General features: G+C 54.6%; 1 protein-coding gene across 1 annotated transcript in view; it reads right to left on the reverse strand.

The window, feature by feature from the left end:
• LOC139245654 (IgGFc-binding protein-like) overlaps positions 1–27735 on the reverse strand; it is a 184758-nt gene that overhangs the window by 54637 nt on the left and 102386 nt on the right. Inside the window, exons 16-20 of the mRNA XM_070871233.1 lie at positions 26936–27534; positions 22519–23089; positions 17018–17616; positions 9648–10218; positions 4147–4745 (exon numbers count right to left, since the gene is read on the reverse strand). Coding sequence (XP_070727334.1) covers positions 4147–4745; positions 9648–10218; positions 17018–17616; positions 22519–23089; positions 26936–27534 — 2939 coding nt within the window. The remainder of the gene's footprint in view (positions 1–4146; positions 4746–9647; positions 10219–17017; positions 17617–22518; positions 23090–26935; positions 27535–27735) is intronic.

Here is a 27735-nt window from a genome sequence, read left to right on the forward strand (position 1 = left end):
ACATGTCCCTGGGAATCTGACGAAACTCCACAAGTCGTCCTGGTCACGTTTATAGGAACTTCGGGACACAGCAACAGGAGGAGGCCCATTCAGTCCCTCGAGCCTGTTACACAGGAACAGGAGGAGGCCCATTCAGTCCCTCGAGCCTGTTACACAGGAACAGGAGGAGGCCCATTCAGGCCCTCGAGCCTGTTACACAGGAACAGGAGGAGGCCCATTCAGCCCCTCGAGCCTGTTACACAGGAACAGGAGGTGGCCCATTCAGCCCCTCGAACCTGTTACACAGGAACAGGAGGAGGCCCATTCAGCCCCTCGAACCTGTTACACAGGAACAGGAGGAGGCCCATTCAGCCCCTCGAGCCTGTTACACAGGAACAGGAGGAGGCCCATTCAGCCCCTCGAGTCTGTTACACAGGAACAGGAGGAGGCCCATTCAGCCCCTCGAGCCTGTTACACAGGAACAGGAGGAGGCCCATTCAGCCCCTCGAACCTGTTACACAGTTACAGGAGGAGGCCCATTCAGTCCCTCGAGCCTGTTACACAGGAACAGGAGGAGGCCCATTCAGCCCCTCGAGCCTGTTACACAGGAACAGGAGGAGGCCCATTCAGCCCCTCGAGCCTGTTACACAGGAACAGGAGGAGGCCCATTCAGCCCCTCGAGCCTGTTACACAGGAACAGGAGCAGGTCCATTCAGCCCCTCGAGCCTCTTACACAGGAACAGGAGGAGGCCCATTCATAGAAACATGGAAACAGAGAATATAGGTGCAGGAGGAGGCCCATTCAGCCCCTCGAGCCTCTTACACACGAACAGGAGGAGGCCCATTCAGCCCCTCGAGCCTGTTACACATGAACAGGAGGAGGCCCATTCATAGAAACATGGAAACATAGAATATAGGTGCAGGAGGAGGCCCATTCAGCCCCTCGAGCCTCTTACACACGAACAGGAGGAGGCCCATTCAGCCCCTCGAGCCTGTTACACAGGAACAGGAGGAGGCCCATTCAGCCCCTCGAGCATGTTACACAGGAACAGGAGGAGGCCCATTCAGTCCCTCGAGCCTGTTACACTGGGACAGAAGGAGGCCCATTCAGTCCCTCGAGCCTGTTACTCAGGAACAGGAGGAGGCCCATTCAGTCCCTCGAGGCTGTTGCATGGGAACAGGAGGAGGCCCATTCGGCCTCTCAAGCCAGTAACACAGGAACAGGAGGAGGCCCATTCAGCCCCTCGAGCCTGTTACACAGAAACAGGAGGTGGCCCATTCAGCCCCTCGAGCCTGTTACACAGGAACAGGAGGAGGCCCATTCAGCCCCTTGAGCCTGTTACACAGGAACAGGAGGAGGCCCATTCAGCCCCTCGAGCCTGATACACAGGAACAGGAGGAGGCCCATTCAGCCCCTCGAGCCTGCTACACAGGAACAGGAGGAGGCCTATTCAGTCCCTCGAGCCTGTTTCACAGGAACAGGAGGAGGCCCATTCAGCACCTCGAGCCTGTTACACAGGAACAGGAGGAGGCCCATTCAGCCCCTCGAAACTGTTACACATGAACAGGATGAGGCCCATTCAGTCCCTCGAGCCTGTGACACTGGGACAGGAGGAGGCCCATTCAGCCCCTCGAGCCTGTTACACTGGAACAGGAGGAGGCCCATTCAGTCCCTCAAGCCAGCTACACAGGAACAGGAGGAGGCCTATTCAGTCCCTCGAGCCTGTTTCACAGGAACAGGAGGAGGCCCATTCAGCCCCTCGAGCCTGATACACAGGAACAGGAGGAGGCCCGTTCAGTCCCTCGAGCCTGTTAAACAGGAATAGGAGGAGGCCCATTCAGTCCCTCGAAACTGTTACACATGAACAGGAGGAGGCCCATTCAGCCCCTCGAGCCTGTTACACAGGAACAGGAGGAGGCCCATTCAGCCCCTCGAGCATGTTACACAGGAACAGGAGGAGGCCCATTCAGTCCCTCGAGCCTGTTACACAGGAACAGGAGGAGGCCCATTCAATCCCTCAAGCCTCTTACACATGAACAGGAGGAGGCCCATTCAGCCCCTCGAAACTGTTACACATGAACAGGATGAGGCCCATTCAGTCCCTCGAGCCTGTTACACTGGGACAGAAGGAGACCCATTCAGTCCCTCGAGCCTGTTACACAGGAACAGGGGGAGGCCCATTCAGTCCCTCAAGGCTGTTGCATGGGAACAGGAGGAGGCCCATTCGGCCCCTCAAGCCAGTAACACAGGAACAGGAGGAGGCCCATTCAGCCCCTCGAGCCTGTTACACAGGAACAGGAGGATGCCCATTCAGCCCCTCGAGCCTGTTACACAGGAACAGGAGGAGGCCCATTCAGTCCCTCGAGCCTGTTACACATGAACAGCATGAAGCCCATTCAGCCCCTCGAGCCTGTTACACATGAACAGGAGGAGGCCCATTCAGTCCCTCGAGCCTGTTACACTGGGACACAAGGAGGCCCATTCAGTCCCTCGAGCCTGTTACACAGGAACAGGAGGAGGCCCATTCAGTCCCTCGAGCCTGTTACACAGGAATAGGAGGAGGCCCATTCAATCCCTCAAGCCTCTTACACATGAACAGGAGGAGGCCCATTCAGCCCCTCGAAACTGTTACACATGAACAGGAGGAGGCCCATTCAGCCCCTCGAGCCTGTTACACAGGAACAGAGGAGGCCCATTCAGCCCCTCGATACTGTTACACTGGGACAGAAGGAGGCCCATTCAGCCCCTCGATACTGTTACACTGGGACAGAAGGAGGCCCATTCAGCCCCTCGATACTGTTACACTGGGACAGAAGGAGGCCCATTCAGTCCCTCGAGCCTGTTACACAGGAACAGGAGGAGGCCCATTCAGTCCCTCGAGGCTGTTACATGGGAACAGGAGGAAGCCTATTCGGCCCCTCGAGCCAGTAACACAGGAACAGGAGGAGGCCCATTCAGCCCCTCAAGCGTGTTACACAGAAACAGTAGGAGGCCCATTCAGCCCCTCGAGCCTGTTACACAGGAACAGGAGGAGGCCCATTCAGCCCCTCGAAACTGTTAGACATGAACAGGAGGAGGCCCATTCATAGAAACATGGAAACATAGAAAATAGGTGAGGAGTAGGCCATTTGGCCCTTCTAGCCTGCACCACCATTCAATAAGATCAATGGCTGATCATGCAACTTCAGTACCCCATTCCTGCTTTCTCTCCATAACCCTTGATCCCTTGAGCCGTAAGGCCCACATCTAACTCCCTTTTTAATATATCTAACGAACTGTCCTCAACAACTTTCTGCGGTAGAGAATTCCACAGGTTCACAATTCTCTGGGTGAAGAAGTTTCTCCTCATCTCGGTCCTAAATGGCTTACCCCTTATCCTTAGACTGTGATCCCTGGTTCTGGAATTCCCCAACAGCGGGAACATTCTTCCTGCATTTAACCTGTCCAGTCCCGTCAGAATTTTATATGTTTCTATGAGATCCCCTCTCATTCTTCTAAACTCTAGTGAATACAGACCCAGTCGATCCAATCTCTCCTCATACCGACAGTCCTGCCATCCCGGGAATCAGTCTGGTGAACCTTCGCTGCACTCCCTCTGTGGCCAGTATATCCTTCCTTAGGTAAGGAGACCAAAGCTGCACACAATACTCCAGGTGTGGTCTCACCAAGGCCCTGTATAACTGGAGTAAGACATCCTTGCTCCTGTACTCAAATCCTCTCACAATGAAGGCCAACATACCCTTGGCCTTCCTAACTGCTTGCTGCCCCGGCATGTTTGATTTCACTGACTGGTGTACAAGGACACCCAGGTCCCTCTGTACATCCACACTTCCCAAGCCATCACCATTTCAATAATACTTGGTCCTTATGTTTTTCCTACCAAAGTGGATAACTTCACATTTATCCACGTTATACTGCATCTGCCATGTGTTTGCCCACTCACATAACCGATCTAAATCGCCTTGCAACATCTTTACATCCTCCTCACAATGTTCTTACGTTAACTTCGATCCGATTGCTCCCTGGCCTTCTAAATTCCAGGGAACATAACCCGAGTTTGTGTCACCCCTCCAATTTACCCCCTTGTGTCCCCTTTCTCCTGTCCTGCCCCATCTCACAGTCACCGTGTGACACACACACTCTTTACACATGTTGCTGGTATTTACCTGAACTGTTCCAGTGTTGCCTCTGGTCACGAGGATCCGATGTCCGTACACCTCGACTTCGACCAGACGTGTCCAGGAGACCGCCGTGGATCCGCGGTGATCGTTTTCCACCTCCACACTGAACGTGGTGAGGTTTGCCGCCGGATTGCAGTACTTGCTGAAGGTGTATCGGCAAGTGCCTTGGAAATCAAAGGCTTTCCCGTCAAAGGTGTGATAATGGGGGTCGCCCGACGCCCAGCAGGTGGCGCTGTCCGGGGGGTAGCAGTCCCGCACTCCGTCCACCAGGCGGCAGTCTTCGTGGAGCCCGCAGCGGGAATCCTCGCAGGTGAGGGTCGGGGCGGTGTTCCCACAGGTGCATCTCCTGCTGCAGGTCTCGGTGAGGACCACGGTGTCCCCTCTGCTGTAATAACGGCCCTGGAACGAGCAGCCGCACTGACTGAGGGCCACGCAGGTCCCTGCGCTCAGGATGTAACCGTCGTCACACGCGCAGCTTTCCGTACAGGGCTGGTCGCAGTGTAAAGGTGCCGTGGTGTCAGAGCAACTGGCCGGACAAGCGGTGGTGCAGGGGTCGTAGTGACTGTGGGCCGGGCAGCTCATACCTGAAACAGACAATTCAGAACATCAGAAATAGGAGCAGGAGTCGGCCATTCGGCCCCTCGAGCCTGCTCCGCCATTTAATGGCTGATCCCATCATGGACTCAGCTCCACTTCCCTGCCCGCCCCCTTATCCCCTTATCGGTTAAGAAACTGTCTATCTCTGTCTTAAATTTATTCAATGTCCCAGCCTCCACAGCTCTCTGAGGCAGAGAATTCCACAGATTTACAACCCTCTGAGAGAAGAAATTCCTCCTCATCTCAGTTTTAAATGGGCGGCCCCTTATTCTAAGACCATGCCCCCTAGTTCTAGTCTCCCCCATCAGTGGAAACATCCTCTCTGCATCCACCTTGTCAAGCCCCCTCATAATCTGATACGTTTCGATAAGATCACCTCTCATTCTTCTGAATTCCAATGAGTAGAGGCCCAACCTCCTCAACCTTTCCTCATAAGTCAATCCCCTCATCCCCGGAATCAACCGAGTGAACCTTCTCTGAACTGCCTCCAAAGCAAGTATATCCTTTCGTAAATATGGAAACCAAAACTGCACGCAGTACTCCAGGTGTGGCCTCACCAATACCCTGTATAACTGGAGCAAGACTTCCCTGCTTTTATACTCCATCCCCTTTGCAATAAAGGCCAAGATACCATTGGCCTTCCTGATCACTTGCTGTACCTGCATACTAACCTTTTGTGTTTCATGCAAAAGTAACCCCCAGGTCCTGCTGTACTGCGGCACTTTGCAATCTTTCTCCATTTAAATAATAACTTGCTTTTTGATTTTTTCTGCCAAAGTGCATGACCTCACACTTTCCCACATTATACTCCATCTGACAAATTTTTGCCCACTCACTGAGCCTGTCTATGTCCTTTTGCAGATTTTTTGTATCCTCCTCATGCAACAGAAGGCCGATGGTGGAGCGATTATAATCAGGGATGGTCAGGAGGGCATAATTAGAGGAGCGCAGAGATCTCGGGGGGTTGTGGGGCTGGAGGAGGTTACAGAGATAGGGAGGGGTGTAGGGGCTGGAGGAGATTACAGAGATAGGGAGGGGTGTAGGGGCTGGAGGGGGTTACAGAGATAGGGAGGGGTGTAGGGGCTGGAGGGGATTATAGAGATAGGGAGGGGTGTAGGGACTGGAGGAGGTTACAGAGATAGGGAGGGGTGTAGGGGCTGGAGGAGATTACAGAGATAGGGAGCGGTGCAGAGACTGGAAGAGTTTACAGAGATAGTGAGTGGTGTCGGGGCTGGAGAAGGTTACAGAGATAGGGAGGGGTGTCGGGGCTGGAGGAGTTTACAGAGATAGGAAGGGGTGTAGTGGCTGGAGGAGGTTACAGAGATAGGGAGGTGTGTTGGGGCTGGAGGAGGTAACAGAGATAGGGAGTGGTGTAGGGGCTGGAGGAGGTTACAGAAATAGAGAGGGGTGTAGGGGCTGGAGGAGATTACAGAGATAAAGAGGCGTGTAGGGGCTGGAGGAGATTACAGAGATAGGGAGGGGTGTAGGGACAGGAGGGGGTTGCAGAGATAGTGAGAGGTGTAGGGGCTGGAGGAGGTTACAGAGATAGGGAAAGGTGTAGGGGCTGGAGGAGGTTACAGAGATAGGGAGGGGTGTAGGGGCTGGAGGAGTTTAAAGAGATAGGGAGGGGTATAGGGGCTGGAGGAGGTTACAGAGAAAGGGAGGTGTGTAGGGCTGGAGGAGGTTACAGAGATAGGGAGGGGTGTAGGGGCTGGAGGAGTTACAGAGATAGGGAGGGGTGTAGGGGCTGGAGGAGATTACAGAGATAGGGAGGGGTGTAGGGGCTGGAGGGGTTATAGAGATAGGGAGGGGTGTAGGGACTGGAGGAGGTTACAGAGATAGGGAGGGGTGTAGGGGCTTGTGGAGGTTACAGAGAGAGGGAGGGGTGTAGGAGCTGGAGGAGGTTACAGAGATAGGGAGGGGTGTAGGGGCTGGAGGAGATTACAGAAATAGGGAGGGGTGTAGGGACTGGAGGAGGTTGCAGAGATAGTGAGAGGTGTAGGGGCTGGAGGAGGTTACAGAGATAGGGAGGGGTGTAGGGGCTGGAGGAGTTTAAAGAGATAGGGAGGGGTGTAGGGGCTGGAGGAGGTTACAGAGATAGGGAGGTGTGTAGGGGCTGGAGGAGGTTACAGAGATCGGGAGGGGTATAGGGGCTGGAGGAGGTTACAGAGATAGGGAGGGGGTGAGGAGGACATGGAGGGATTTGTAAACAAGGATGAGAATTTTGATAGAGGCATTGCTTCACTGGGAGCCAATGTAGGTCAGCGAGCACAGGGGGTGATGGGTGAGTGGGACTCGGTGTGAGTTAGGACACGGGGCAGCGGGCACAGGGGGCGATGGGTGTGTGGGACACGGGGCGAGTTAGAAACATAGAAACATCGAAAATAGGTGCAGGACCAGGCCATTCAGCCCTTCTAGCCTGCACCGCCATTCAATGAGTTAATGGCTGAACATTCAACTTCAGTACCCCATTCCTGCTTTCTCGCCATAACCCTTGATCCCCCGAGTAGTAAGGACCTCATCTAACTCCTTTTTGAATATATTTAGTGAATTGGCCTCAACAACTTTCTGTGGTAGAGAATTCCACAGGTTCACCACTCTCTGGGTGAAGAAGTTCCTCCGCATCTCGGTCCTAAATGGCTTACCCCTTATCCTTCGACTGTGACCCCTGGTTCTGGACTTCCCCAACATTGGGAACATTCTTCCTGCATCTAACCTGTCCAGTCCCGTCAGAATTTTAAATGTTTCTATGAGGTCCCATCTCATTCTTCTGAACTCCAGTGAATACAAGCCCAGTTGATCCAGTCTTTCTTGATAGGTCAGTCCCGCCATCCCGGGAATCAGTCTGGTGAACCTTCGCTGCACTCCCTCAATAGCAAGAATGTCCTTCCTCAGGTTAGGAGACCAAAACTGTACACAATGCTCCAGGTGTGGCCTCACCAAGGCCCTGTACAACTGTAGCAACACCTCCCTGCCCCTGTACTCAAATCCCCTCGCTATGAAGGCCAACATGCCATTTGCTTTCTTCACCGCCTGCTGTACCTGCATGCCAACCTTCAATGACTGATGTACCATGACACCCAGGTCTCGTTGCACCTCCCCTTTTCCTAATCTGTCACCATTCAGATAATAGTCTGTCTCTCTGTTTTTACCACCAAAGTGGATAACCTCACATTTATCCACATTATACTTCACCTGCCATGCATTTGCCCACTCACCTAACCTATCCAAGTCACTCTGCTGCCTCACAGCATCCTCCTCGCAGCTCACACTGCCACCCAACTTAGTGTCATCCGCAAATTTGGAGATACTACACTTAATCCCCTCATCTAAATCATTAATGTACAATGTAAACAGCTGGGGCCCCAGCACAGAACCTTGCGGTACCCCACTAGTCACTGCCTGCCATTCTGAAAAGTACCCATTTACTCCTACTCTTTGCTTCCTGTCTGACAACCAGTTCTCAATCCACGTCAGCACACTACCCCCAATCCCATGTGCTCTAACTTTGCACATCAATCTCTTGTGTGGGACCTTGTCGAACGCCTTCTGAAAGTCCAAATATACCACATCAACTGGTTCTCCCTTGTCCACTCGACTGGAAACATCCTCAAAAAATTCCAGAAGATTTGTCAAGCATGATTTCCCTTTCACAAATCCATGCTGACTTGGACCTATCATGTCACCTCTTTCCAAATGCACTGCTATGACATCCTTAATAATTGATTCCATCATTTTACCCACTGCCGATGTCAGGCTGACCGGTCTATAATTCCCTGTTTTCTCTCTCCCTCCTTTTTTAAAAAGTGGGGTTACATTGGCTACCCTCCACTCTATAGGAACTGATCCAGAGTCAATGGAATGTTGGAAAATGACTGTCAATGCATCCGCTATTTCCAAGGCCACCTCCTTAAGTACTCTGGGATGCAGTCCATCAGGCTCTGGGGATTTATCTGTCTTCAATCCCATCAATTTCCCCAACACAATTTCCTGGCTAATAAGGATTTCCCTCAGTTCCTCCTCCTTACTAGACCCCCCGACCCCTTTTATAACCGGAAGGTTGTTTGTGTCCTCCTTCGTGAATACCGAACCAAAGTACTTGTTCAATTGGTCTGCCATTTCTTTGTTCCCCGTTATGACTTCGGGGGCAGTGAGCACAGGGGGTGATGGGTGAGCAGGACTGGGTGTGAGTTAGGACACGGGGCAGTGAGCACAGGGGGCGATGGGTGAGCGGGACTCGGGGTGAGTTAGGACACGGGGCAGTGAGCACAGGGGGTGATGGGTGAGCGGGACTCGGTGCGAGTTAGGACACGGGGCAGTGAGCACAGGGGGTGATGGGTGAGCGGGACTCGGTGCGAGTTAGGACACGGGGCAGTGAGCACAGTGGGTGATGGGTGAGCGGGACTCCGTGCGAATTAGGACACGGGGATAGCCGAGTTTTGGATCACCTCTAGTTTACGTTGGGTAGAATGTGGGAGGCCGGCCAGGAGTGCGATGGAACGGTCAAGTCTGGAGGTAACAAAGGCAGGGCTGAGGGTTTCAGCAGCGGATGAGTTGAGTCAAGGGGTGGAGATGGGCGATGTTACGGAGGGGGAAATAGACGGTTTACGTCACACTGAGGATGAACACAGGAGAGCCCGGGGGCTGAATGGTCCATTGATGAACCATGGCCCTCGATCAGTCTGCAGCACACGGCCTGAGTTATGGCCCATTGGTGAATTGCAGGAACAGAGCAGTCTGTCATCAGTGGACAGATTCCCCGTGGGGTCATTTCTCACAACCTACGTTGCCAATCAGACAGCATTCGAGCGGATACAGTGAGCGGGACTTTCAGCGGGACCCTTGTGTCAAGCGAAGGATTGAGGTTCCCAAAGACCCCATTGCATTACCACAGCGCGTTGCATTTCTCCAATCTCCGATGGTGACGCCCCTTCTCTGACACTCTGAGGCGTAAGACCCAATGGCCTGGCACAGGGTGGTGTGGTCTCCCGCCAACGCGCACAGATCAAACACACAGTTGTCGGAGTAAATGGCGGGGCTCAGCTCCGGGTGACATCGGCGGAAAGGCCCAGTGGCGTTGCTCAGAATGCCACAGTGACTCCCCGAGGCGTAGACTCCACGCGCTCCTTCCCCACACACGGGTCCCGCTGGGCCGGTGTCGTCGGAACACCCAGTGCCAGAGGTTGGGCTTTTCCAGCTGTTCCCGAACGCCGAGGCCCCGGAGATGGCCGTGCCGTTGGGGGAGGCGAAATCGTCGGACGCGTCCCCGTTATAGTCCCCGCAGAGCCCACACAGGGACCCGGAATAGGTCCCCGGAACTGTCACTGCCGCGTAATGGTTCCAGTCGTAGGAGACGCCCAGGCCAAAATCTGTCCGCAACACGGCCGCCGATCCGGTGTGGGTAACGCGGACTTTACCCGACTCTAAGCTCACCGGCAAATTAACCGTCTCGCCATCTACCTGCACACAGGGGAAGGAGAAACAGGAGCTGAGTGAGATATGGAAACACACCATCGACAAATACTCCCTGTCCTCCCGACCAGGAGACATGTCCCTGGGAATCTGACGAAACTCCACAAGTCGTCCTGGTCACGTTTATAGGAACTTCGGGACACAGCAACAGGAGGAGGCCCATTCAGTCCCTCGAGCCTGTTACACAGGAACAGGAGGAGGCCCATTCAGTCCCTCGAGCCTGTTACACAGGAACAGGAGGAGGCCCATTCAGGCCCTCGAGCCTGTTACACTGGGACACAAGGAGGCCCATTCAGGCCCTCGAGCCTGTTACACAGGAACAGGAGGAGGCCCATTCAGCCCCTCGAGCCTGTTACACAGGAACAGGAGGTGGCCCATTCAGCCCCTCGAACCTGTTACACAGGAACAGGAGGAGGCCCATTCAGCCCCTCGAACCTGTTACACAGGAACAGGAGGAGGCCCATTCAGCCCCTCGAGCCTGTTACACAGGAACAGGAGGAGGCCCATTCAGCCCCTCGAGTCTGTTACACAGGAACAGGAGGAGGCCCATTCAGCCCCTCGAGCCTGTTACACAGGAACAGGAGGAGGCCCATTCAGCCCCTCGAACCTGTTACACAGTTACAGGAGGAGGCCCATTCAGTCCCTCGAGCCTGTTACACAGGAACAGGAGGAGGCCCATTCAGCCCCTCGAGCCTGTTACACAGGAACAGGAGGAGGCCCATTCAGACCCTCGAGCCTGTTACACAGGAACAGGAGGCGGCCCATTCAGTCCCTCGAGCCTGTTACACAGGAACAGGAGGAGGTCCATTCAGCCCCTCGAGCCTGTTACACAGGAACAGGAGGAGGCCCATTCAGCCCCTCGATCCTGTTACACAGGAACAGGAGGGGGCCCATTCAGCCCCTCGAGCCTGTTACACAGTAACAGGAGGAGGCCCATTCAGTCCCTCGAGCCTGTCACACAGGAACAGGAGGAGGCCCATTCAGCCCCTCGAGCCTGTTACACAGGAACAGGAGGAGGCCCATTCAGCCCCTCGAGCCTGTTACACAGGAACAGAAGGAGGCCCATTCAGCCCCTCGAGCCTGTTACACAGGAACAGGAGGTGGCCCATTCAGCCCCTCGAGTCTGTTACACGGGAACAGGAGGTGGTCCATTCAGCCCCTCGAGCCTGTTACACAGGAACAGGAGGAGGCCCATTCAGCCCCTCGAGCCTGTTACACTGGGACAGAATGAGGCCCATTCAGTCCCTCGAGCCTGTTACACAGGAACAGGAGGAGGCCCATTCAGCCCCTCGAGCCTGTTACACAGGAACAGGAGGCGGCCCATTCAGTCCCTCGAGCCTGTTACACAGGAACAGGAGGAGGCCCATTCAGCCCCTCGAGCCTGTTACACAGGAACAGGAGGCGGCCCATTCAGTCCCTCGAGCCTGTTACACAGGAACAGGAGGAGGCCCATTCAGACCCTCGAGCCTGTTACACAGGAACAGGAGGAGGCCCATTCAGCCCCTCGAGCCTGTTACACAGGAACAGGAGGCGGCCCATTCAGTCCCTCGAGCCTGTTACACAGGAACAGGAGGAGGCCCATTCAGCCCCTCGAGCCTGTTACACAGGAACAGGAGGAGGCCCATTCAGCTCCTCGAACCTGTTACACAGGAACAGGAGGAGGCCCATTCAGTCCCTCGAGCCTGTTACACAGGAACAGGAGGCCCATTCAGCCCCTCGAGCCTGTTACACAGGAACAGGAGGAGGCCCATTCAGCCCCTCGAGCCTGTTACATAGGAACAGGAGGAGGTCCATTCAGCCCCTCGAGCCTGTTACACAGGAACAGGAGGAGGCCCATTCAGCCCCTCGAGCCTGTTACACAGGAACAGGAGGAGGCCCATTCAGCCCCTCGAGCCTGTTACACAGGAACAGGAGGTGGCCCATTCAGCCCCTCGAGTCTGTTACACGGGAACAGGAGGTGGTCCATTCAGCCCCTCGAGCCTGTTACACAGGAACAGGAGGAGGCCCATTCAGCCCCTCGAGCCTGTTACACTGGGACAGAATGAGGCCCATTCAGTCCCTCGAGCCTGTTACACAGGAACAGGAGGAGGCCCATTCAGTCCCTCAAGGCTGTTGCATGGGAACAGGAGGAGGCCCATTCAGCCCCTCAAGCCAGTAACACAGGAACAGGAGGAGGCCCATTCAGCCTTTCGAGCCTGTTACACAGGAACAGGAGAAGGCCATTCAGCCCCTCGAGCCTGTTACACAGGAACAGGAGGAGGCCCATTCAGCCCCTCGAGCCTGTTACACAGGAACAGGAGGTGGCCCATTCAGCCCCTCGAACCTGTTACACAGGAACAGGAGGAGGCCCATTCAGCCCCTCGAACCTGTTACACAGGAACAGGAGGAGGCCCATTCAGCCCCTCGAGCCTGTTACACAGGAACAGGAGGAGGCCCATTCAGCCCCTCGAGTCTGTTACACAGGAACAGGAGGAGGCCCATTCAGCCCCTCGAGCCTGTTACACAGGAACAGGAGGAGGCCCATTCAGCCCCTCGAACCTGTTACACAGTTACAGGAGGAGGCCCATTCAGTCCCTCGAGCCTGTTACACAGGAACAGGAGGAGGCCCATTCAGCCCCTCGAGCCTGTTACACAGGAACAGGAGGAGGCCCATTCAGACCCTCGAGCCTGTTACACAGGAACAGGAGGCGGCCCATTCAGTCCCTCGAGCCTGTTACACAGGAACAGGAGGAGGTCCATTCAGCCCCTCGAGCCTGTTACACAGGAACAGGAGGAGGCCCATTCAGCCCCTCGATCCTGTTACACAGGAACAGGAGGGGGCCCATTCAGCCCCTCGAGCCTGTTACACAGTAACAGGAGGAGGCCCATTCAGTCCCTCGAGCCTGTCACACAGGAACAGGAGGAGGCCCATTCAGCCCCTCGAGCCTGTTACACAGGAACAGGAGGAGGCCCATTCAGCCCCTCGAGCCTGTTACACAGGAACAGGAGGAGGCCCATTCAGCCCCTCGAGCCTGTTACACAGGAACAGGAGGTGGCCCATTCAGCCCCTCGAGTCTGTTACACGGGAACAGGAGGTGGTCCATTCAGCCCCTCGAGCCTGTTACACAGGAACAGGAGGAGGCCCATTCAGCCCCTCGAGCCTGTTACACTGGGACAGAATGAGGCCCATTCAGTCCCTCGAGCCTGTTACACAGGAACAGGAGGAGGCCCATTCAGCCCCTCGAGCCTGTTACACAGGAACAGGAGGCGGCCCATTCAGTCCCTCGAGCCTGTTACACAGGAACAGGAGGAGGCCCATTCAGCCCCTCGAGCCTGTTACACAGGAACAGGAGGCGGCCCATTCAGTCCCTCGAGCCTGTTACACAGGAACAGGAGGAGGCCCATTCAGACCCTCGAGCCTGTTACACAGGAACAGGAGGAGGCCCATTCAGCCCCTCGAGCCTGTTACACAGGAACAGGAGGCGGCCCATTCAGTCCCTCGAGCCTGTTACACAGGAACAGGAGGAGGCCCATTCAGCCCCTCGAGCCTGTTACACAGGAACAGGAGGAGGCCCATTCAGCTCCTCGAACCTGTTACACAGGAACAGGAGGAGGCCCATTCAGTCCCTCGAGCCTGTTACACAGGAACAGGAGGCCCATTCAGCCCCTCGAGCCTGTTACACAGGAACAGGAGGAGGCCCATTCAGCCCCTCGAGCCTGTTACATAGGAACAGGAGGAGGTCCATTCAGCCCCTCGAGCCTGTTACACAGGAACAGGAGGAGGCCCATTCAGCCCCTCGAGCCTGTTACACAGGAACAGGAGGAGGCCCATTCAGCCCCTCGAGCCTGTTACACAGGAACAGGAGGTGGCCCATTCAGCCCCTCGAGTCTGTTACACGGGAACAGGAGGTGGTCCATTCAGCCCCTCGAGCCTGTTACACAGGAACAGGAGGAGGCCCATTCAGCCCCTCGAGCCTGTTACACTGGGACAGAATGAGGCCCATTCAGTCCCTCGAGCCTGTTACACAGGAACAGGAGGAGGCCCATTCAGTCCCTCAAGGCTGTTGCATGGGAACAGGAGGAGGCCCATTCAGCCCCTCAAGCCAGTAACACAGGAACAGGAGGAGGCCCATTCAGCCTTTCGAGCCTGTTACACAGGAACAGGAGGAGGCCCATTCAGTCCCTCGAGCATGTTACACAGGAACAGGAGGAGGCCCATTCAGCCCCTCGAGCTTGTTACACAGGAACAGAAGGAGGCCCATTCAGCCCCTCGAGCCTGTTACACAGGAACAGGAGGAGGCCCATTCAGCCCCTCGAGCCTGTTACACAGGAACAGGAGGAGGCCCATTCAGCCCCTCGAGCCTGTTACACAGGAACAGGAGGAGGCCCATTCAGCCCCTCGAGCCTGTTACACAGGAACAAGTGGAGGCCCATTCAGCCCCTCGAGCTTGTTACACAGGAACAGGAGGAGGCCCATTCAGTCCCTCGAGCCTGTTACACAGGAACATGATAAGGCCCATTCAATCCCTCAAGCCTCTTACACAGGAACAGGAGGAGGCCCATTCAGCCCCTCGAAACTGTTACACATGAACAGGAGGAAGCCCATTCAGTCCCTCGAGCCTGTTACACTGGGACACAAGGAGGCCCATTCAGCCCCTCGAGCCTGTTACACTGGGACACATGGAGGCCCATTCACCCCCTCGAGCCTGTTACACAGGAACATGAGTAGGCCCATTCAGCCCCTCGAGCCTCTTACACATGAACAGGAGGAAGCCCATTCAGCCCCTCGAGCCTGTTACACAGGAACAGGAGGAGGCCCATTCAGTCCCTCAAGGCTGTTGCATGGGAACAGGAGGAGGCCCATTCAGCCCCTCAAGCCAGTAACACAGGAACAGAAGGAGGCCCATTCAGCCCCTCGAGCCTGTTACACAGGAACAGGAGGAGGCCCATTCAGCCCCTCGAGCCTGTTACACAGGAACAGGAGGAGGCCCATTCAGCCCCTCGAGCCTGTTACACAGGAACAGGAGGAGGCCCATTCAGCCCCTCGAGCCTGTTACACAGGAACAAGAGGAGGCCCATTCAGCCCCTCGAGCCTGTTACACAGGAACAGGAGGAGGCCCATTCAGCCCCTCGAGCCTGTTACACTGGAACAGGAGGAGGCCCATTCAGCCCCTCGAGCCTGTTACACAGGAACAAGAGGAGGCCCATTCAGCCCCTCGAGCTTGTTACACAGGAACAGGAGGAGGCCCATTCAGTCCCTCGAGCCTGTTACACAGGAACATGATAAGGCCCATTCAATCCCTCAAGCCTCTTACACAGGAACAGGAGGAGGCCCATTCAGCCCCTCGAAACTGTTACACATGAACAGGAGGAAGCCCATTCAGTCCCTCGAGCCTGTTACACTGGGACACAAGGAGGCCCATTCAGCCCCTCGAGCCTGTTACACAGGAACAGGAGTAGGCCCATTCAGCCCCTCGAGCCTCTTACACATGAACAGGAGGAAGCCCATTCAGCCCCTCGAGCCTGTTACACAGGAACAGGAGGAGGTCCATTCAGCCCCTCGAGCCTGTTACACAGGAACAGGAGGAGGCCCGTTCAATCCCTCAAGCCTCTTACACATGAACAGGAGGAGGCCCATTCAGCCCCTCGAGCCTGTTACACATGAACAGGAGGAGGCCCATTCAGCCCCTCGAAACTGTTAGACATGAACAGGAGGATGCCCATTCATAGAAACATGGAAACATAGAAAATAGGTGCAGGAGTAGGCCATTTGTCTCTTCGAGCCTGCACCACCATTCAATAAGATCAATGGCTGATCATGCAACTTCAGTACCCCATTCCTGCTTTCTCTCCATAACCCTTGATCCCTTTAGCCGTAAGGCCCACATCTAACTCCCTTTTGAATATATCTAACGAACCGGCCTCAACAACTTTCTGTGGTAGAGAATTCCACAGCTTCACCACTCTCTGGGTGAAGAAGTTTCTCCTCATCTCGGTCCTAAATGGCTTACCCCTTATCCTTAGACTGTGAACCCTGGTTCTGGACTTCCCCAACAGCGGGAACATTCTTCCTGCATCTAACCTGTCCAGTCCCGTCAGAATTTTATATGTTTCTATGAGATCCCCTCTCATTCTTCTAAACTCCAGTGAATACAGGCCCAGTCGACCCAATCTCTCCTCATACCGACAGTCCTGCCATCCCGGGAATCAGTCTGGTGAACCTTCGCTGCACTCCCTCTGTGGCCAGTATATCCTTCCTTAGGTAAGGAGACCAAAGCTGCACACAATACTCCAGGTGTGGTCTCACCAAGGCCCTGTATAACTGGAGTAAGACATCCTTGCTCCTGTACTCAAATCCTCTCACAATGAAGGCCAACATACCCTTGGCCTTCCTAACTGCTTGCTGCCCCGGCATGTTTGATTTCACTGACTGGTGTACAAGGACACCCAGGTCCCTCTGTACATCCACACTTCCCAAGCCATCACCATTTCAATAATACTTGGTCCTTATGTTTTTCCTACCAAAGTGGATAACTTCACATTTATCCACGTTATACTGCATCTGCCATGTGTTTGCCCACTCACATAACCGATCTAAATCGCCTTGCAACATCTTTACATCCTCCTCACAATGTTCTTACGTTAACTTCGATCCGATTGCTCCCTGGCCTTCTAAATTCCAGGGAACATAACCCGAGTTTGTGTCACCCCTCCAATTTACCCCCTTGTGTCCCCTTTCTCCTGTCCTGCCCCATCTCACAGTCACCGTGTGACACACACACTCTTTACACATGTTGCTGGTATTTACCTGAACTGTTCCAGTGTTGCCTCTGGTCACCTGGATCCGATGTCCGTACACCTGGACTTCGACCAGACGTGTCCAGGAGACCGCCGTGGATCCGCGGTGATCGTTTTCCACCTCCACGCTGAACGTGGTGAGGTTTGCCGCCGGCTCGCAGTACTTGCTGAAGGTGTATCGGCAAGTGCCTTGGAAATCAAAGGCTTTCCCGTCAAAGGTGTGATAATGGGGGTCGCCCGACGCCCAGCAGGTGGTGCTGTCCGGGGGGTAGCAGTCCCGCACTCCGTCCACCAGGCGGCAGTCTTCGTGGAGCCCGCAGCGGGAATCCTCGCAGGTGAGGGTCGGGGCGGTGTTCCCACAGGTGCATCTCCTGCTGCAGGTCTCGGTGAGGACCACGGTGTCCCCTCTGCTGTAATAACGGCCCTGGAACGAGCAGCCGCACTGACTGAGGGCCACGCAGGTCCCTGCGCTCAGGATGTAACCGTCGTCACACGCGCAGCTTTCCGTACAGGGCTGGTCGCAGTGTAAAGGTGCCGTGGTGTCAGAGCAACTGGCCGGACAAGCGGTGGTGCAGGGGTCGTAGTGACTGTGGGCCGGGCAGCTCATACCTGAAACAGACAATTCAGAACATCAGAAATAGGAGCAGGAGTCGGCCATTCGGCCCCTCGAGCCTGCTCCGCCATTTAATGGCTGATCCCATCATGGACTCAGCTCCACTTCCCTGCCCGCCCCCTTATCCCCTTATCGGTTAAGAAACTGTCTATCTCTGTCTTAAATTTATTCAATGTCCCAGCCTCCACAGCTCTCTGAGGCAGAGAATTCCACAGATTTACAACCCTCTGAGAGAAGAAATTCCTCCTCATCTCAGTTTTAAATGGGCGGCCCCTTATTCTAAGACCATGCCCCCTAGTTCTAGTCTCCCCCATCAGTGGAAACATCCTCTCTGCATCCACCTTGTCAAGCCCCCTCATAATCTGATACGTTTCGATAAGATCACCTCTCATTCTTCTGAATTCCAATGAGTAGAGGCCCAACCTCCTCAACCTTTCCTCATAAGTCAATCCCCTCATCCCCGGAATCAACCGAGTGAACCTTCTCTGAACTGCCTCCAAAGCAAGTATATCCTTTCGTAAATATGGAAACCAAAACTGCACGCAGTACTCCAGGTGTGGCCTCACCAATACCCTGTATAACTGGAGCAAGACTTCCCTGCTTTTATACTCCATCCCCTTTGCAATAAAGGCCAAGATACCATTGGCCTTCCTGATCACTTGCTGTACCTGCATACTAACCTTTTGTGTTTCATGCAAAAGTAACCCCCAGGTCCTGCTGTACTGCGGCACTTTGCAATCTTTCTCCATTTAAATAATAACTTGCTTTTTGATTTTTTCTGCCAAAGTGCATGACCTCACACTTTCCCACATTATACTCCATCTGACAAATTTTTGCCCACTCACTGAGCCTGTCTATGTCCTTTTGCAGATTTTTTGTATCCTCCTCATGCAACAGAAGGCCGATGGTGGAGCGATTATAATCAGGGATGGTCAGGAGGGCATAATTAGAGGAGCGCAGAGATCTCGGGGGGTTGTGGGGCTGGAGGAGGTTACAGAGATAGGGAGGGGTGTAGGGGCTGGAGGAGATTACAGAGATAGGGAGGGGTGTAGGGGCTGGAGGGGGTTACAGAGATAGGGAGGGGTGTAGGGGCTGGAGGGGATTATAGAGATAGGGAGGGGTGTAGGGACTGGAGGAGGTTACAGAGATAGGGAGGGGTGTAGGGGCTGGAGGAGATTACAGAGATAGGGAGCGGTGCAGAGACTGGAAGAGTTTACAGAGATAGTGAGTGGTGTCGGGGCTGGAGAAGGTTACAGAGATAGGGAGGGGTGTCGGGGCTGGAGGAGTTTACAGAGATAGGAAGGGGTGTAGTGGCTGGAGGAGGTTACAGAGATAGGGAGGTGTGTTGGGGCTGGAGGAGGTAACAGAGATAGGGAGTGGTGTAGGGGCTGGAGGAGGTTACAGAAATAGAGAGGGGTGTAGGGGCTGGAGGAGATTACAGAGATAAAGAGGCGTGTAGGGGCTGGAGGAGATTACAGAGATAGGGAGGGGTGTAGGGACAGGAGGGGGTTGCAGAGATAGTGAGAGGTGTAGGGGCTGGAGGAGGTTACAGAGATAGGGAAAGGTGTAGGGGCTGGAGGAGGTTACAGAGATAGGGAGGGGTGTAGGGGCTGGAGGAGTTTAAAGAGATAGGGAGGGGTATAGGGGCTGGAGGAGGTTACAGAGAAAGGGAGGTGTGTAGGGCTGGAGGAGGTTACAGAGATAGGGAGGGGTGTAGGGGCTGGAGGAGTTACAGAGATAGGGAGGGGTATAGGGGCTGGAGGAGATTACAGAGATAGGGAGGGGTGTAGGGGCTGGAGGGGTTATAGAGATAGGGAGGGGTGTAGGGACTGGAGGAGGTTACAGAGATAGGGAGGGGTGTAGGGGCTTGTGGAGGTTACAGAGAGAGGGAGGGGTGTAGGAGCTGGAGGAGGTTACAGAGATAGGGAGGGGTGTAGGGGCTGGAGGAGATTACAGAAATAGGGAGGGGTGTAGGGACTGGAGGAGGTTGCAGAGATAGTGAGAGGTGTAGGGGCTGGAGGAGGTTACAGAGATAGGGAGGGGTGTAGGGGCTGGAGGAGTTTAAAGAGATAGGGAGGGGTGTAGGGGCTGGAGGAGGTTACAGAGATAGGGAGGTGTGTAGGGGCTGGAGGAGGTTACAGAGATCGGGAGGGGTATAGGGGCTGGAGGAGGTTACAGAGATAGGGAGGGGGTGAGGAGGACATGGAGGGATTTGTAAACAAGGATGAGAATTTTGATAGAGGCATTGCTTCACTGGGAGCCAATGTAGGTCAGCGAGCACAGGGGGTGATGGGTGAGTGGGACTCGGTGTGAGTTAGGACACGGGGCAGCGGGCACAGGGGGCGATGGGTGTGTGGGACACGGGGCGAGTTAGAAACATAGAAACATCGAAAATAGGTGCAGGACCAGGCCATTCAGCCCTTCTAGCCTGCACCGCCATTCAATGAGTTAATGGCTGAACATTCAACTTCAGTACCCCATTCCTGCTTTCTCGCCATAACCCTTGATCCCCCGAGTAGTAAGGACCTCATCTAACTCCTTTTTGAATATATTTAGTGAATTGGCCTCAACAACTTTCTGTGGTAGAGAATTCCACAGGTTCACCACTCTCTGGGTGAAGAAGTTCCTCCGCATCTCGGTCCTAAATGGCTTACCCCTTATCCTTCGACTGTGACCCCTGGTTCTGGACTTCCCCAACATTGGGAACATTCTTCCTGCATCTAACCTGTCTAACCCCGTCAGAATTTTAAATGTTTCTATGAGGTCCCATCTCATTCTTCTGAACTCCAGTGAATACAAGCCCAGTTGATCCAGTGTTTCTTGATAGGTCAGTCCCACCATCCCGGGAATCAGTCTGGTGAACCTTCGCTGCACTCCCTCAATAGCAAGAATGTCCTTCCTCAGGTTAGGAGACCAAAACTGTACACAATGCTCCAGGTGTGGCCTCACCAAGGCCCTGTACAACTGTAGCAACACCTCCCTGCCCCTGTACTCAAATCCCCTCGCTATGAAGGCCAACATGCCATTTGCTTTCTTCACCGCCTGCTGTACCTGCATGCCAACCTTCAATGACTGATGTACCATGACACCCAGGTCTCGTTGCACCTCCCCTTTTCCTAATCTGTCACCATTCAGATAATAGTCTGTCTCTCTGTTTTTACCACCAAAGTGGATAACCTCACATTTATCCACATTATACTTCACCTGCCATGCATTTGCCCACTCACCTAACCTATCCAAGTCACTCTGCTGCCTCACAGCATCCTCCTCGCAGCTCACACTGCCACCCAACTTAGTGTCATCCGCAAATTTGGAGATACTACACTTAATCCCCTCATCTAAATCATTAATGTACAATGTAAACAGCTGGGGCCCCAGCACAGAACCTTGCGGTACCCCACTAGTCACTGCCTGCCATTCTGAAAAGTACCCATTTACTCCTACTCTTTGCTTCCTGTCTGACAACCAGTTCTCAATCCACGTCAGCACACTACCCCCAATCCCATGTGCTCTAACTTTGCACATCAATCTCTTGTGTGGGACCTTGTCGAACGCCTTCTGAAAGTCCAAATATACCACATCAACTGGTTCTCCCTTGTCCACTCGACTGGAAACATCCTCAAAAAATTCCAGAAGATTTGTCAAGCATGATTTCCCTTTCACAAATCCATGCTGACTTGGACCTATCATGTCACCTCTTTCCAAATGCACTGCTATGACATCCTTAATAATTGATTCCATCATTTTACCCACTGCCGATGTCAGGCTGACCGGTCTATAATTCCCTGTTTTCTCTCTCCCTCCTTTTTTAAAAAGTGGGGTTACATTGGCTACCCTCCACTCTATAGGAACTGATCCAGAGTCAATGGAATGTTGGAAAATGACTGTCAATGCATCCGCTATTTCCAAGGCCACCTCCTTAAGTACTCTGGGATGCAGTCCATCAGGCTCTGGGGATTTATCTGTCTTCAATCCCATCAATTTCCCCAACACAATTTCCTGGCTAATAAGGATTTCCCTCAGTTCCTCCTCCTTACTAGACCCCCCGACCCCTTTTATAACCGGAAGGTTGTTTGTGTCCTCCTTCGTGAATACCGAACCAAAGTACTTGTTCAATTGGTCTGCCATTTCTTTGTTCCCCGTTATGACTTCGGGGGCAGTGAGCACAGGGGGTGATGGGTGAGCAGGACTGGGTGTGAGTTAGGACACGGGGCAGTGAGCACAGGGGGCGATGGGTGAGCGGGACTCGGGGTGAGTTAGGACACGGGGCAGTGAGCACAGGGGGTGATGGGTGAGCGGGACTCGGTGCGAGTTAGGACACGGGGCAGTGAGCACAGGGGGTGATGGGTGAGCGGGACTCGGTGCGAGTTAGGACACGGGGCAGTGAGCACAGTGGGTGATGGGTGAGCGGGACTCCGTGCGAATTAGGACACGGGGACAGCCGAGTTTTGGATCACCTCTAGTTTACGTTGGGTAGAATGTGGGAGGCCGGCCAGGAGTGCGATGGAACGGTCAAGTCTGGAGGTAACAAAGGCAGGGCTGAGGGTTTCAGCAGCGGATGAGTTGAGTCAAGGGGTGGAGATGGGCGATGTTACGGAGGGGGAAATAGACGGTTTACGTCACACTGAGGATGAACACAGGAGAGCCCGGGGGCTGAATGGTCCATTGATGAACCATGGCCCTCGATCAGTCTGCAGCACACGGCCTGAGTTATGGCCCATTGGTGAATTGCAGGAACAGAGCAGTCTGTCATCAGTGGACAGATTCCCCGTGGGGTCATTTCTCACAACCTACGTTGCCAATCAGACAGCATTCGAGCGGATACAGTGAGCGGGACTTTCAGCGGGACCCTTGTGTCAAGCGAAGGATTGAGGTTCCCAAAGACCCCATTGCATTACCACAGCGCGTTGCATTTCTCCAATCTCCGATGGTGACGCCCCTTCTCTGACACTCTGAGGCGTAAGACCCAATGGCCTGGCACAGGGTGGTGTGGTCTCCCGCCAACGCGCACAGATCAAACACACAGTTGTCGGAGTAAATGGCGGGGCTCAGCTCCGGGTGACATCGGCGGAAAGGCCCAGTGGCATTGCTCAGAATGCCACAGTGACTCCCCGAGGCGTAGACTCCACGCGCTCCTTCCCCACACACGGGTCCCGCTGGGCCGGTGTCGTCGGAACACCCAGTGCCAGAGGTTGGGCTTTTCCAGCTGTTCCCGAACGCCGAGGCCCCGGAGATGGCCGTGCCGTTGGGGGAGGCGAAATCGTCGGACGCGTCCCCGTTATAGTCCCCGCAGAGCCCACACAGGGACCCGGAATAGGTCCCCGGAACTGTCACTGCCGCGTAATGGTTCCAGTCGTAGGAGACGCCCAGGCCAAAATCTGTCCGCAACACGGCCGCCGATCCGGTGTGGGTAACGCGGACTTTACCCGACTCTAAGCTCACCGGCAAATTAACCGTCTCGCCATCTACCTGCACACAGGGGAAGGAGAAACAGGAGCTGAGTGAGATATGGAAACACACCATCGACAAATACTCCCTGTCCTCCCGACCAGGAGACATGTCCCTGGGAATCTGACGAAACTCCACAAGTCGTCCTGGTCACGTTTATAGGAACTTCGGGACACAGCAACAGGAGGAGGCCCATTCAGCCCCTCGAGCCTGTTACACAGGAACAGGAGGAGGTCCATTCAGCCGCCTCGAGCCTGTTACACAGGAACAGGAGGAGGCCCATTCAGCCCCTCGAGCCTGTTACACTGGGACACAAGGAGGCCCATTCAGTCCCTCGAGCCTGTTGCACAGGAACAGGAGGAGGCCCATTCAGCCCCTCGAGCCTGTTACACAGGAACAGGAGCAGGTCCATTCAGCCCCTCGAGCCTCTTACACAGGAACAGGAGGAGGCCCATTCATAGAAACATGGAAACAGAGAATATAGGTGCAGGAGGAGGCCCATTCAGCCCCTCGAGCCTCTTACACACGAACAGGAGGAGGCCCATTCAGCCCCTCGAGCCTGTTACACATGAACAGGAGGAGGCCCATTCATAGAAACATGGAAACATAGAATATAGGTGCAGGAGGAGGCCCATTCAGCCCCTCGAGCCTCTTACACACGAACAGGAGGAGGCCCATTCAGCCCCTCGAGCCTGTTACACAGGAACAGGAGGAGGCCCATTCAGCCCCTCGAGCATGTTACACAGGAACAGGAGGAGGCCCATTCAGTCCCTCGAGCCTGTTACACTGGGACAGAAGGAGGCCCATTCAGTCCCTCGAGCCTGTTACTCAGGAACAGGAGGAGGCCCATTCAGTCCCTCGAGGCTGTTGCATGGGAACAGGAGGAGGCCCATTCGGCCTCTCAAGCCAGTAACACAGGAACAGGAGGAGGCCCATTCAGCCCCTCGAGCCTGTTACACAGAAACAGGAGGTGGCCCATTCAGCCCCTCGAGCCTGTTACACAGGAACAGGAGGAGGCCCATTCAGCCCCTTGAGCCTGTTACACAGGAACAGGAGGAGGCCCATTCAGCCCCTCGAGCCTGATACACAGGAACAGGAGGAGGCCCATTCAGCCCCTCGAGCCTGCTACACAGGAACAGGAGGAGGCCTATTCAGTCCCTCGAGCCTGTTTCACAGGAACAGGAGGAGGCCCATTCAGCACCTCGAGCCTGTTACACAGGAACAGGAGGAGGCCCATTCAGCCCCTCGAAACTGTTACACATGAACAGGATGAGGCCCATTCAGTCCCTCGAGCCTGTGACACTGGGACAGGAGGAGGCCCATTCAGCCCCTCGAGCCTGTTACACTGGAACAGGAGGAGGCCCATTCAGTCCCTCAAGCCAGCTACACAGGAACAGGAGGAGGCCTATTCAGTCCCTCGAGCCTGTTTCACAGGAACAGGAGGAGGCCCATTCAGCCCCTCGAGCCTGATACACAGGAACAGGAGGAGGCCCGTTCAGTCCCTCGAGCCTGTTAAACAGGAATAGGAGGAGGCCCATTCAGTCCCTCGAAACTGTTACACATGAACAGGAGGAGGCCCATTCAGCCCCTCGAGCCTGTTACACAGGAACAGGAGGAGGCCCATTCAGCCCCTCGAGCATGTTACACAGGAACAGGAGGAGGCCCATTCAGTCCCTCGAGCCTGTTACACAGGAACAGGAGGAGGCCCATTCAATCCCTCAAGCCTCTTACACATGAACAGGAGGAGGCCCATTCAGCCCCTCGAAACTGTTACACATGAACAGGATGAGGCCCATTCAGTCCCTCGAGCCTGTTACACTGGGACAGAAGGAGACCCATTCAGTCCCTCGAGCCTGTTACACAGGAACAGGGGGAGGCCCATTCAGTCCCTCAAGGCTGTTGCATGGGAACAGGAGGAGGCCCATTCGGCCCCTCAAGCCAGTAACACAGGAACAGGAGGAGGCCCATTCAGCCCCTCGAGCCTGTTACACAGGAACAGGAGGATGCCCATTCAGCCCCTCGAGCCTGTTACACAGGAACAGGAGGAGGCCCATTCAGTCCCTCGAGCCTGTTACACATGAACAGCATGAAGCCCATTCAGCCCCTCGAGCCTGTTACACATGAACAGGAGGAGGCCCATTCAGTCCCTCGAGCCTGTTACACTGGGACACAAGGAGGCCCATTCAGTCCCTCGAGCCTGTTACACAGGAACAGGAGGAGGCCCATTCAGTCCCTCGAGCCTGTTACACAGGAATAGGAGGAGGCCCATTCAATCCCTCAAGCCTCTTACACATGAACAGGAGGAGGCCCATTCAGCCCCTCGAAACTGTTACACATGAACAGGAGGAGGCCCATTCAGCCCCTCGAGCCTGTTACACAGGAACAGAGGAGGCCCATTCAGCCCCTCGATACTGTTACACTGGGACAGAAGGAGGCCCATTCAGCCCCTCGATACTGTTACACTGGGACAGAAGGAGGCCCATTCAGCCCCTCGATACTGTTACACTGGGACAGAAGGAGGCCCATTCAGTCCCTCGAGCCTGTTACACAGGAACAGGAGGAGGCCCATTCAGTCCCTCGAGGCTGTTACATGGGAACAGGAGGAAGCCTATTCGGCCCCTCGAGCCAGTAACACAGGAACAGGAGGAGGCCCATTCAGCCCCTCAAGCGTGTTACACAGAAACAGTAGGAGGCCCATTCAGCCCCTCGAGCCTGTTACACAGGAACAGGAGGAGGCCCATTCAGCCCCTCGAAACTGTTAGACATGAACAGGAGGAGGCCCATTCATAGAAACATGGAAACATAGAAAATAGGTGAGGAGTAGGCCATTTGGCCCTTCTAGCCTGCACCACCATTCAATAAGATCAATGGCTGATCATGCAACTTCAGTACCCCATTCCTGCTTTCTCTCCATAACCCTTGATCCCTTGAGCCGTAAGGCCCACATCTAACTCCCTTTTTAATATATCTAACGAACTGTCCTCAACAACTTTCTGCGGTAGAGAATTCCACAGGTTCACAATTCTCTGGGTGAAGAAGTTTCTCCTCATCTCGGTCCTAAATGGCTTACCCCTTATCCTTAGACTGTGATCCCTGGTTCTGGAATTCCCCAACAGCGGGAACATTCTTCCTGCATTTAACCTGTCCAGTCCCGTCAGAATTTTATATGTTTCTATGAGATCCCCTCTCATTCTTCTAAACTCTAGTGAATACAGACCCAGTCGATCCAATCTCTCCTCATACCGACAGTCCTGCCATCCCGGGAATCAGTCTGGTGAACCTTCGCTGCACTCCCTCTGTGGCCAGTATATCCTTCCTTAGGTAAGGAGACCAAAGCTGCACACAATACTCCAGGTGTGGTCTCACCAAGGCCCTGTATAACTGGAGTAAGACATCCTTGCTCCTGTACTCAAATCCTCTCACAATGAAGGCCAACATACCCTTGGCCTTCCTAACTGCTTGCTGCCCCGGCATGTTTGATTTCACTGACTGGTGTACAAGGACACCCAGGTCCCTCTGTACATCCACACTTCCCAAGCCATCACCATTTCAATAATACTTGGTCCTTATGTTTTTCCTACCAAAGTGGATAACTTCACATTTATCCACGTTATACTGCATCTGCCATGTGTTTGCCCACTCACATAACCGATCTAAATCGCCTTGCAACATCTTTACATCCTCCTCACAATGTTCTTACGTTAACTTCGATCCGATTGCTCCCTGGCCTTCTAAATTCCAGGGAACATAACCCGAGTTTGTGTCACCCCTCCAATTTACCCCCTTGTGTCCCCTTTCTCCTGTCCTGCCCCATCTCACAGTCACCGTGTGACACACACACTCTTTACACATGTTGCTGGTATTTACCTGAACTGTTCCAGTGTTGCCTCTGGTCACGAGGATCCGATGTCCGTACACCTCGACTTCGACCAGACGTGTCCAGGAGACCGCCGTGGATCCGCGGTGATCGTTTTCCACCTCCACGCTGAACGTGGTGAGGTTTGCCGCCGGATTGCAGTACTTGCTGAAGGTGTATCGGCAAGTGCCTTGGAAATCAAAGGCTTTCCCGTCAAAGGTGTGATAATGGGGGTCGCCCGACGCCCAGCAGGTGGCGCTGTCCGGGGGGTAGCAGTCCCGCACTCCGTCCACCAGGCGGCAGTCTTCGTGGAGCCCGCAGCGGGAATCCTCGCAGGTGAGGGTCGGGGCGGTGTTCCCACAGGTGCATCTCCTGCTGCAGGTCTCGGTGAGGACCACGGTGTCCCCTCTGCTGTAATAACGGCCCTGGAACGAGCAGCCGCACTGACTGAGGGCCACGCAGGTCCCTGCGCTCAGGATGTAACCGTCGTCACACGCGCAGCTTTCCGTACAGGGCTGGTCGCAGTGTAAAGGTGCCGTGGTGTCAGAGCAACTGGCCGGACAAGCGGTGGTGCAGGGGTCGTAGTGACTGTGGGCCGGGCAGCTCATACCTGAAACAGACAATTCAGAACATCAGAAATAGGAGCAGGAGTCGGCCATTCGGCCCCTCGAGCCTGCTCCGCCATTTAATGGCTGATCCCATCATGGACTCAGCTCCACTTCCCTGCCCGCCCCCTTATCCCCTTATCGGTTAAGAAACTGTCTATCTCTGTCTTAAATTTATTCAATGTCCCAGCCTCCACAGCTCTCTG

Source organism: Pristiophorus japonicus, unplaced genomic scaffold, assembly GCF_044704955.1.
Source record: "Pristiophorus japonicus isolate sPriJap1 unplaced genomic scaffold, sPriJap1.hap1 HAP1_SCAFFOLD_228, whole genome shotgun sequence".
Classification (NCBI taxonomy): Eukaryota; Metazoa; Chordata; class Chondrichthyes; family Pristiophoridae; genus Pristiophorus; species Pristiophorus japonicus.